Source organism: Sinocyclocheilus rhinocerous, unplaced genomic scaffold (genome assembly GCF_001515625.1).
Source record: "Sinocyclocheilus rhinocerous isolate Xijiao unplaced genomic scaffold, SAMN03320098_v1.1 scaffold588, whole genome shotgun sequence".
NCBI lineage: Eukaryota > Metazoa > Chordata > Actinopteri > Cypriniformes > Cyprinidae > Sinocyclocheilus > Sinocyclocheilus rhinocerous.
The window spans coordinates 653,186-666,071 of NW_015635063.1; the positions used below are offsets into that span (position 1 = coordinate 653,186).

General features: G+C 39.3%; 1 protein-coding gene across 1 annotated transcript in view; it reads right to left on the bottom strand.

Annotated features, from left to right (window-relative positions):
- Positions 1–12,886, bottom strand: part of nbeal1 (neurobeachin-like 1) — a 68,271-nt gene extending 55,385 nt beyond the window's left edge. The window contains exons 1-3 of the mRNA XM_016560904.1: positions 12,612–12,886; positions 11,478–11,854; positions 1,050–1,141 (exon numbers count right to left, since the gene is read on the bottom strand). Coding sequence (XP_016416390.1) covers positions 1,050–1,141; positions 11,478–11,528 — 143 coding nt within the window. The 5' untranslated portion in view covers positions 11,529–11,854; positions 12,612–12,886. The remainder of the gene's footprint in view (positions 1–1,049; positions 1,142–11,477; positions 11,855–12,611) is intronic.

Below are 12,886 nucleotides of genomic sequence, written 5' to 3' on the forward strand. Positions count from 1 at the left end.
TCACCCTCGTGTCGTTCTAAACCCGTAAGACCTCCATTCTTCTTCGGAACACAACTTAAGATATTTTTGATGAATTCTGAAACCCTCCCATTGATAGCAATGTAATTACCACGATCAAGGTCCAGAAACGTAGCAAAGAGATCGGTAAAATAATCCATGTCACATCATGGGTTCAACCGTAATTTTACGAAGCTACAAGAATACTTTTTGTACGCAAAGAAAACAAAAATAACGACTTTATTCAACTATTCTTCTCCTCCGCGTCACTCTGGTGCCATTTTGGAGAGTATCCACTGAACGTAAACAGCGTATGCTATTGTGTCAGCTGCGTTTTCTACGTCGTTTACACTTTGATTTGAACGAAAACAACGTATCCGCGTGGTTCAGTTGACACAGAACAGCATACGCTGTTTGCGTTCAGTGGATACTCTTTAAAATGGCGCCAAGGTGACGCGGAGGAGAAGAATTGTTGAATAAAGTCATTATTTTTGTTTTCTTTTCATCGCTTCGTAAAATTACGGTTGAACCCCTGATGTGACATGGATTATTTTACCGATCTCCTTGCTACGTTAATTTGTGTTCCGAAGATGAACGGAGGTCTTACGGGTTTAGGAACGACATGAGGGTGAATAATTAATGACAGAATTTTCATTTTTGGGTGAACTATCCCTTTAACTGTAGGCGGGACTACTGCCGCCATATTGAGCATTATGGTTACACCCATTCATATACAGGTATGTACTAGAAGGCCGACCTCCACTTCTACACAGTTCTACACAGGGAGTGATTCAGGATACAAAACTAAATATTTTCAAAAACTGACTGAATAAGCTCCAAGGTGGACCAGACTTGATACTATATGTCAAAAGACTGGCTATGCAAGACTTCAGCCCATATTGTAGTGCAGAAAAAAAATGAAAAGATGTGACAAAGAAATGTGAACTTATTCTCATTCTTTTAAGCAATTATTCACTTGATAATGGAGGTTTAAGTGCATCTCAGATGGTTAGATTGATAGATGAATGTAGCTGGACTGCAGTAAAGTCTACCTGGTTGGTGGTTTCTCGAAATCCACATCCAGGCATCTCTCGTAGGAGCCGATGAAGATCTCCAACCAGAGTTTCAGGTAGTCCGGGTCCTTCTACGGGTTTCAGACAACAGGAAAACAACAAAGAAAAAGGACAGTGTTAATCATGGAGAGAATTATGCAATCTACTGCTTGGTGCGCCTTTATGCTTTTGGCAGATGCTTTTATACAAAGTGACTTGAGTTGCATTCAGATACACTGTATTATCAGTTCACGCATTCCCTGGGAATCGAAACCATGACCTTGTCATTGAGCTACAGGAATGCTTTCAGTTAGATAGTTATCTTTCTAAGGTGTGTCCAAATGTTTTATGTTCAGCGGGTGGATAATATCAGGTGCAACACGAGACACCTGACTACTAACAAACTGGCCTGACCACATTCCTACAGGAATCGCCAAGCACATACACATTTCAGCATTCCTGAAGACAGACGAGCTTGACCTAGAACAACGCTCCTTAGAAATATCCACACACAAACCCTTTCACCCAGATTACCACGTGCAGAATTAAATCTCGATCAATAGCAATCTGACGAGCTGGCAGCGCGAGTTCATGAAACATGTGACGCTGTAATTGACGTGGCTGGAGTGTATCACGACTCAATGCGGCTGTTTGTGTGGTCAATGTTTAAGCTGTGCTACACTCAGACATCCAGAACAGGAAATCATGCTCAAAAATTCCTCTCGGTGAGATCATCAGAACAGAGCCAATGCACGTCCACAGCAAAAAACAACAGACCACTAGGAGATATGGACAACACAACACCAAAAGGAGTGTGTTTTGGACTTTTCCAAACACAAAAAAACAAGTAGAATGTGTTTATGCATGTGTATGTGTGTGTGTGGAAAAGAAAAGGCCCATTCATTTGGGATCCAGCGGCAAGACACGTCTATTGAGGTCTAGATCTGGCCAAAGGTGGCACACCCTGTTTATTTAGAGATCTCGCCACAGAACGGGCACTGCCTTGCTCCTGATGCCGTTTCCAGCTGGAAGGGTGTGGGGCGAGTCGGTCACATCCACCTACTCATGCATGTCAAGTTCCCAATTAACCCTCTACCGCATGGTGTAGCCATATGGCAACATACTCTTTGTGTTCATTTCCTTGCCACTGTCTCTTTAAGAGAACATTCTCGTTTTTTTTGTTGGAAAGAGAAGACCTTAGTTTAGCCAATGATGTGCTTTGATTAAGTCACATGACATGCAGTTTTTTTTCTGTGGCGAGATTTCTGACAGACTGCCGTCTCTTGTCGTCAGTAACAAACGTCAGTAACAAACAAGGACCAGTCCGTGTCACTCCAGCTGGAAGGGTGTGGGGCGAGTCGGTTACATCCACCTACTCATGCATGTCAAGTTCCCAATTAAACGATTAAGTGGTTCTTCTTCTAAAACTGGTAAACATTAACTTTAAGTAGCCTTTTTTATATTGCACACCCTGGGGGAAATGATTTTGTTGTAACCTGAATGACTCCTGCATAATAATTTAGTAACTTGTCTTGTTTGTTCATGTCAAATTGGCGTGGCTATTGTGTAGGATTTAAGTATCTGATAAATGACTAGTACTTAGTACTAACAGTCCTATTCTGAGGGTTTATTTCAGTAATGGTTATGTATAGACACAGAAAACCGGCAGAGATTGGCTAATGCTGGGCGTATGACCTACAGCCACAACACTGAGCTCACTCTAATCACATGGGCAAGACATTCTGTCCATTTGACACGCCATAATAATTTGTCTTCAAGTATGCAGCATATTCTCTCTCCCGTGATCATTTCCAAATCTGTTATCCTCTCTTTCAAGAAATAGGCTACTGCTGGTTAAATGTAATGTTGTCAGTCTCCACAGAGAATAACGCTGCCTCTCCCCTTGATTTGTAAAAACAAATGAAACATGCATTTACAAGTCAAGCCGACAAGTATTTAAACTCGTCTTGCTGTCTACACAGGCAGAGCCTTCTAAGGCAGTGTTGTGTTAGCATGGTTGCTAAGCTAACAACATGATACTTTAATAGTCCTAAAACTCAGAAACATTTTTGAACTTCTGGTTCCATCGTCCCAAAATAAATGTTTTTTATGAACGGATTTCAACATAACTGCCTGAAATATGGTCTGTGGTTAAAACAAGCTCAAAATAATGTTTTATTCTATGACATAAAATACATCATTAATACTCCATTCATGTTTTTTTAAGCTTTTTGTGTCTTGAAAAAGATGGTTGCTAACAAATGGCTAAATGGGACTACAGAGGCTGTCAGGGACATTAAATGGCATCACACTAAACAGGTACAGTAAAGTCATTACTCACTTTGAGAGTAACGCATTCTTGCAAACTATTTTAACTCAAACTTTCCAGGTTGTAGACTTTTAATAAAAATTGAAAGAGTTGTTGGAAGCTTAATGGTGGTGACATTGAAGTCACATGACAGTGGTGTAGTTAATTTATGGCCTTTTTAGCCGTTTACTTCCAGTGATTGCTCAAAAGTTTACATACTCCTTATACAAAATGTTAATAATTTTAACAAAATAAGAGGGATCAGGAAAATTGCATATTTTTTATTGACTACTGTCCTGAATAAGCTATTTCACATAACAGATGTTTACATTTACTCCGCAAGACAAAATAATAACTGAATTCATAAAATGTATTTGTTCAAAAGTTTACATACCCTTGAATCTTAATACTGTGTGTCGTTACCTGGATGATCCATGACAGTTTTGATATTTTGTGATAGTTGTTTATGAGTCCTGAGCCGCTGAAATGCCAACATTTCTCCAGAAAAATCCTCCAGATCCTGCACATTCTTTGGTTTTCCAGCATCTTCTGCATATTTGACCCATATTTATAAGGAGTTATTATTTGGAGTTATTATTTTGTCTTGTGGAGTAAATGTAAACATCTGTTATGTGAAATAGCTTATTCAGGACAGGACTAAAAAAAATTAAATGAATAAAAATACCATGCGGTTTTCATGATCCTTCTTATTTTGTTAAAATTATTGACATTTTGCATTTCGCAAGAGGTATGTAAAAATTCAGTTGTGTTCATAAAAGTTTATCTTGATGAAAAAAACATGTAAGAATCATAAACTTTTGTTGGTGATAGAACTTACTCTACAATAATTCAAAAGCTAAAGGAAAATACTACTGGCTTTTAGTTGAGGGAACCAGGATGAACTTTTAGGTTGGCCAACAAAATAACATCAACCCTGTAGAAGTCTGACATAAAAAAAAAATTGCTACATATTGAACACAAATGTTGGGTAAGATAGTTTGACTTAAAAAAAAAAAATCAATCCTTTAGTATACTATAAAATAATATAAACTTAGTATATTATTACTGATCGTGTTGCAATGCATTTTGGAATGAGTTTCTCCACGAATGATGCATATTGGATGAATTCGTCAGAAACAAGGTCGAAAAATTATGATGCTTACTGCGTACAGCCTTCATGTCGAGGATGTGCCTATGATGCTTTAAAATGCAGTCTTGGTGGGCAGTGCAATAGGTTCTGGAACAAAGCTACTATTTCAAAGTATAAGCATAACACCTACATATCAACCTCCATGTTTTAGCATGAGACGAGAGCCTATGCTACCTATCCGAAGTAATATCCTTCAACAAATTCACAGGAATTATATAGGCAATGCATAACTTAAACAAAATGCATAAAAATAAAAGCTGTTTTTATACTCTGAAAGATGAGAAATTATTTTCTGTAGCAATCAACAGCACGTCAGTACACAAACATTGGCTTAAAAATAAGAGGAAATATTCTTTTAAATCTGATCTGACTTGATGTCATTTGAACAGACGGTCTCTGCGTTTATTCTCTCTCGTCTAATATTGGAGTTGTGCATTTCAGTAGTCAAATAATCCTTCACAACAGGAACTCGAGTTCCTGCGAGGATCGGATAGGGACTGTTGCCATGGTGAGGAAAGCTGGTATTTGTGAGTGAGACGGCACAGGCCTGCACAGCACTTTCCAGTTGCTCGCTCTCTCTCACTTTAACACATTTTCCTCTTTCTCACCCCACTATCTCGGTTTTCTTACTTCTCTCTCACACTAAATTTTGCATCCTGCTGTCCTCATCTCCTCTCGCTCTCTCATGTGTGTACTATGTAAGTCCTGCAGTGCCCTCTGAACCTGCAAACCAGATGAGATGGCGAAAGAGAAAGAACAACAAGGCAAAAGAAAGCAGCCAAGATGATTTATGGAGCTCGCTAATGTCACGGTCTACAGATGTGCAGGCGGTTTCCATTCATTAACCTGTGTTTTATGAGCAACCACACAGGTGTGCAGAAGATGTTAGGACAACAACTGGGAAATCTGTCCTGGGCCCTGTGATGAAGGGGTCCTGAAAGTCCAAATCTGTTACTATATAGTACTAAACATCATCAAAGCCCCTAAAAATCATAGCTGTTACAATAAAAACGAATATTTGGGTAATGCATTAACAAGTTTCTGATATAGCTGCACGCCTGCCTTTCTGACACTAACGACTGGAGTAATGATGCTGAAAATTCAACTTTGCATCACAGGAATAAATTACGTTTTACAAAATGTTACAATAGAAATCAATTCTTTTAAATTGTAATAATATTTCACAATATTTCTGTTTTTACTGTATACTGGTGGTGAGCATAATAGACATTAAAATTATTCATCAAAATCATGCTGACCCCAAACTTATGAATGGTAGTCTACATATTTTAAATTGACTCATTCATTTTAATGTGGGACAATTTAGCTAACATTTAGCTTTGGTTAAGGACTTAAGTCATTTGAAATTAAAATTTAACAAATATTTAATAATTCATTTTTGTTTAGAGCATATTGAAATTTTTCAAACAGAGATCATAAACATAACGGGTTGAATAGGGAAGGTCGTAAGTTGCTACAAATTAACCTAAGATCTAAAAAACACTGTAAAATAATTGTTTATACAAATTCAAAATCATATATATGTTAGTAATTCATAATACTGTATATTTACATTTACATCTATATTCTTACTATATAAGTGTCTTACCACACGAATAACTAATGAAAAATGTGGCAAAATTCAATTAAACTCAATTCCATATTCTATTCTATTCTCAGAAGAAACATTACCAGACCCTTACCATGCGGCGCGTCTTGGACGGTGTGGGCGTCCAGGAGAGTTGAAATCAGGTCAACTTTATGATAATGAGCTATGACGCGGTTCGGCGGCAACCAATCGGAATGTAGAAGTCCTCCGCCTGAGAAGATTCCAGAGAACGCAGTCCTGTAAACTTCGGTTCAGACCACATTAGTTCCATTAGAGAGGTTGATCATTGCTGTGGCGGATTTCCCAATAATTAATGAATGTACAGTACTAGATACAGCCAATTTCATTTCCACAGTGCACCTGTCAGGATATGACAGAATATGAACAGAGAGTGGATTACACTCACAAACAGAGGATTTCCTCATTGTCCCTCTTTAAAGAGGACTAATGGATGAGTACTGTACGTGTGTGTACATGTATAAATAGCACACAGCCCTGTAAAAGCCGTTTATAGCCATCACTGAAGGACAAGTCCTTATAATCACTGGTCTTAACCGGGTCAAAGGTCACCGCACAAGTAGCTCCGTCCTATTCACAAGACAACTGCTGCTGTCACACGTGTGTACAGTGACTCTGTGCAGTCTATCATTATCTCAGAGTGTGTGTGTGTGTGTGGGACCACGACTGTAACCAGGAAACACAAAGCGCAGCATCTATTAAACTGCTTGAGTAAACAGACCTTATAAAAAGGTCATCATGAAGGCCTCATTCAATCCGTCCGGTTCTTCCTTCAGTCATTTTTTTTTAACTCAAAAAAAGACAGCAAAGACGTCACACTTGGTGGGTGTTTCCATCTCAAAAACACATGAATGCACCACAAAGATCATCTAACCCAATATGAACAATAGTTTTTATGGGGTTGTAATGTCATTTTATTATTTACAGGTGCTAGCTGCCAGTTTCATTACTGTCTGAAGTTCAGTGTTTTTCTCTCACAACCCAAAAGAAAATGACCACCAGATACTGTTTGAATTACCTGCTGGTTTCTGACAAACAGGATCTAATTGAATCCCTGCCTGATCTATGCATTTACATGGAGGAACCAATGCGAAGAGAAACCAAATGCAGCAAGTCTTTGACACTTTTGCCACATAAGGTACTTGTTAATTGTATGCCAAGTCAAATATTACAATAACTGCTGCTCATAAGTATTCTTTGATGCATAATCACAACTGATCGAAAGTAACAGTAAAGACATTTTTAATGCTACAAAAGATTTCTATTTCAAATAAATGCTGTTCTTCTGAACTTTCTGTTCATCAAATAATTGTGATTTTAAGCAGCACAACTGCTTTCAACATTGATAATATAAAGAAATGCTTCTTGGCCATAACATTTTCAAATTAACAGCTATCTTAATTTCACAATATTACTCTTTTTACTGTATTTTTTGTCAAATAAATGCAGACTTGGTGCGCATAAGACACTTCTTTAAAAAAGTGCACATGAAATTGGAGCTTTCTGAAACTTTAGAGATTGAACTAATTCTACCATAACATGAGCACACCATTAAGTTAGAAGGAGGGGCCCGAGTCATAAATAGAAACCAGTAAAAAGATGACCCTAGAAACCATGAGAGCACACTTGCAATGCCTGTTTCCTAATGCATTCAAAAAAACACTCAAAACACCTTAGCATCTACAAATTTTACACTTACGCTTTTTAAAAGAACTGAAACGAACTAACTATATAAATAATGCTGCCATTCATGGTGCATGAGATGACAGAACATCCCTGTAAATTAATTTCCATCAGAATGCATGGGCTTTTTGTTTTGTGACTGTGACGAGAGGGGCGGGGCCGAGAGCCGTGGGAACGGAGCGAGGCCGGTGGAGTAATTGCTAATGTGCGACACCTGCGCCACTCACCGGTCTCGAGTCTCACGGAGGAGCTCCGGAAGGATAAAAAGGAGGAGGGACGACAGTGAAAGACGAGAGAGGACCAGGCCTGGAGTTTATTTTGTGTTTTGGTTTTGTTTGTGCGCGACAGTCGTCCGCGAGGGGCTGTCGCGCTATTTTGTGTTTGGTTATTTTATTATTAAAATCTTTAATGTTCGCCGGTTCCCGCCTCCTTCTTCCCGTGACTACAAACTACGTTACATTGGTGCCGAAACCCGGGAGGAAGGAGGGACACGCTGCCAGAGATCCCTCGCCGCTGTGGTGAGTCCGCGGTGCCATCGAGCATGGCGGAGCAATCTGCCGCCATGGACGCTCGAGGCGGTGGGCTGGAGTGAGCTGCCGGGGGGGCGGACGAACTCGCTGCCGGCCACCTGGGATGTGGAGGGACGGCTGCAGTCCGTGAGGGAGCGGAGGAGTCGCCGCCGTTCGCCTGAGGCCGGAGCCTGCTGCCATCCGCCATGATGGGGAAGGGGCAGGGAACAGGGGACTCCTGCCGGCTGCCCGAACCCGGAGGAGCCGTCGCCGTCCACCGGGCGGCGGAGGAGTGTCGGGCCGTCCACCGAGGGCTATCCAGTGCCGCCGCCAGGCATCGCGGAAGAGTTTACCCAGCTGGTGGAGGGCCGAGCGGCAGTGTGTCTGGGAACCATGTTCGCCGGTTCCCGCCTCCTTCTTCCCGTGACTACAAACTACATTACAGTGACCTTGAGATGTAATGTGTGTCTGAACAGGGCTCGTCTTATTCATCATGATCTGATGGAAGCAAGCGGCATACGTTATTACTGAATGGACAATACCTACTTCAGATACTGCCGAGCAGGAAACTGAAGTGTACAGAGGTCAAAGTTTTGCTGAGGCAACTTAATACAGGTGGTTAAACAGGAAAACATCACTCAGAATCAAATATGAGCTCTCAGTACAAGGCTAGAAGGTTCCCAGAACAACATTTCTCCAGTATTTGTTTGCTTTCTCCAGCACTGGGTTAGATTATTGATTTCCTCCGCGGCTATGTTCTCTATGTTTTGCGAACAGGTAAACAGAACATACAGAGGCTGAGAAGGTTGGGAAATCATTTTGTCCCAGGAAACCCAAAGCCCAAGTCTGCCATCATGCATAAATGTAAATCTGACAGCCATAAACGCTATGATGATTAGGCTACATTAGCGTGCTGAAGAGGAAATGAAGATCACAAACTGGTTAATGTGTGAGCGCAGAAACCATAAACAAAAGCAAAGGTCATTCTTGCAGCAAACAAAACCAAACTGGACTTGCGACTATCAGCTCATGACGGAAATGATGTCAAGGACGAGTTGGCAGGTTGAACATTTCACTGTGAGAGAATCAAGACTTGATTAATAACTGAAATAAAACTGTATATCACACCACTTCGTGATGCTCTTTTATCATTTAAAACCTGATTGAACAGTAAAATGTGCACATGTTTAAGTCTTCTATTCCTTTTAGACCTAAATCTCAGGTTTTCTGCCACAACCCAAGGCTGATGTTCAGATTTGGCAGTCTTATTTTATCTGGATCGGTCCTGCGTCCCTGCGGACGGCCGCGGCTCTGAGGGGCTCACACTCTAATCGCTGTATAACGCTGACATAACAGACCCACAAGACACTGCTGACACTCGGGCAGAATATTGTCTCTTGTAGAAAGGATAACAGTCTGGAGAATGTGTTATTACATTTGTTCTGGCTCATGATTACTGAGAATGATTTGGTGTTAAATGTCCTGAACCCGTCTCAACAAGGATCTGAATACACCAGCGTGAGGGTAACCTAGCAGTTAAAGATCTGTACTGGCAACACAAAACACAAAGACAAGGAGTTTAAAGGAGTGTAAAGTGTGTTGTTGTGTTGAACTACTCGCTAAAGATGAATCTGCAGCGGAAGACTAAAACTTACAAATCGTAACACTGTAAAAAATAAAAATAAAAAAAAAAGTTTTCGAAGTAAATAAAACAAAGATTATTGGAGTATTTATTAGAAAAACTGAAATAGCATTTTCTTGTAATTTAAAATGTCATGTTTAATTGAATGTTACTTGCCATTTCTTTGTAATTATTTGTGAAATTTACTAAAAAATTAGTGAATTTTTTTTTTTTTTAAGTAAATCATACACTCATTTTTTTTAGTGTAACTGAAATAAAATAAAATATAGATATTAGATGAAACACCAATGAAAACGCTGCCTTTGCAACTAATGGATAAAATAATGATAAAATAATTTTATTAAATAGTTCATAAAATAGTTTATAAAAAACAGTATTAAAAATAACAGAACAAAATTACTACTATAAATGAAAATTACTAAAAATTACTACTAACTAAAATGACATTATAAAATATAAAAAAATTATAATATAAAAATAAAAGCAAAACATTAATTAATAGTATATATATAATACCAAAACAACACTGCAGCTATATTACGAACACAATCTCTAGGGTGAAAAAAATAGAAGGGACATAAATTCCACATTTTAGAGGGGACATAAATTAAAAACACATTTTACTTCCATAATTTGATTTATTTATATTTCAGGAATTGATTAGATGGTGAAAATAATTTCTATATGACTCAAAAAAAACTCAAAAGATCTTGGTAACAAAATCCATTTCAGAGAAAGTCCCAATTAAAAAGCCTAAACCTGAAGACATGTAAGGCTCTTTAAAATGTGTCATTTCTGCAACACTAGCAAAAATGGAACTGCAAAAATAATGTTTTCAAACAGATTTCCTGAACACTCCCCCGATCTGCCATTGGTCGGTCAAACAAGTTAGCTCCACCCCAAACTCCCACTATTGGTTGAGTCAATGTTGAACAAACAAACGGAGCAATGTTTACACTTTTTGGGGAAACTGACATCTAAAGGTATACTTATAGTTATTCCTACGTCTTGAACTGGGATAAGAAAATTTTTAACATTAAAAAAATGACACGCTTCACCTTTAAGACTTTTTTTTTGTAAAGCAGCATTATTTTCTCTTCATGAGATCTTTATGGGAAAACTCAAACACCCAAACGCATCTGTGGTTAATGGGGAAGTATAACCAAGAGACCATCTGTCACTGTGCGCTGAATTATCTCGGGTTGATTATCTTAAACTAAGATTACGGGATGTCACAGATGGGGGTCGGTAGTATCTACAATCCCTCATCAATGAACACAACTGAAGCGGATCTCTCCAGAGGGCATCTCATGATGTCTCGACATGCGTTCACATATATAACACAGTGTACCAGCCCCATGCACTGCGCAAGAAATAAATAAATTAAACTGCACCCCTCCTCATGTGCAAGGAGATTATTTGGCTGTGCTTAGTGACGCAGTGTGCATTTGCATGAGAAATTAAATGCATTATCTCTATGAAAGTGCATGTGCACTGCAAGCTGTTTACCTTATTGCAGTACAGCATCCAAACCTCATACAGTCTCTCGGTCGATGCCATTCTGCACTGCAAGCTGTGAGCATGTAGGCAGAAATCTTCCCGATTATATTATGGTCAGTATTCCCAAGCCTTCATGGTGTCAACATCCTGCCAAAAGGAGTTTGCCCAAATGCCACGTTCATTCGTGGATAACAAATCCCACCAATGGGTGAATCGGAGTCCGTGTTAATCCAGGGTGACAGATCGTGTCATTTCCTCCGTGCACTGTGAAATCACATCCATCATGTGAACGATACGAATCCCAGACGACTTGGTCTTGTGCGTTTCCGGCAGTTTTCCACCAGCAGCTTTTCGATATTCCAAAAATTCCTCTGTTCTTCCAAGCCCTGTCGACAAACACAGCACACATTAAAAACAGCCCTGGATTTCGATGCTGCACGAATGCATTGCAAATTCCAAAAACACATTTGCATGCCACAGATAACAGTAAACGTGCAATGCATGACTTTGAGAGAAGGAAAAAATTGCCCAAAATAAACAAGAGACCCATGACATCATCCCAGGCCAACTCAACATCAGCCAACATTATATTTCAGCCTTGAAATAGCATGCAAACTATATTTTAACTCCATAACTTGACAGCCCAAAATAAACAGAGACCCATGATATCATCCCAGGCCAACTCAACATCAGCCAACATTATATTTCAGCCTTGAAATAGCATGCAAACTATATTTTAACTCCATAACTTGACAATATCAGTTCAGATATTTTCTGTGCATTTATTATTTATAAATGTCCAAGGACTTGCACATAGTAAGAGTTGATCTAGAACTCTGGGTGTTCTTCTAAGCTATTCATACTAAACAAAAATGACTAATTATTAGATTTAGATAGAAACTTACAACACAAGATAGAAAACATTCAACACTTAGACCAACAGCATTATCTTGACTAAAATATTTACTTCAGAAATAGATGTAACTGTTACGAATACCTCCTAACATCAACACGAATTATGTTTTTTATATTATATTTTATATTCGTATTATAAAGATCAGATCATAATAACAAGTGGCAGCGGCATATACAATACTAATACTGTGCATGAATAGATTAGCTCACTATCGCTGTGAAACTCACCTGCCTCAACAAAAGCAGCCCGTCGAAACTCCCGACCAAAAGCTTGTGTTCTGGTGAAGAATCCAGGAATGTGGCATGAACTGAAAGCGCCACTGACATTTAAACCAGGTCGGTTTCAACCACCCAAACTAGCTTTTGACTCATTTTGTAACCAGATAAGCCTGACAGCCCGGATGCATATGACGAATATCATCGCATTGGACTGGGACGGCTCGTTACAAAGCCACGGCACGGGCTCGAGTCGCTTGAAGGTGTGTGTGTGTGTGTGTGTGTGT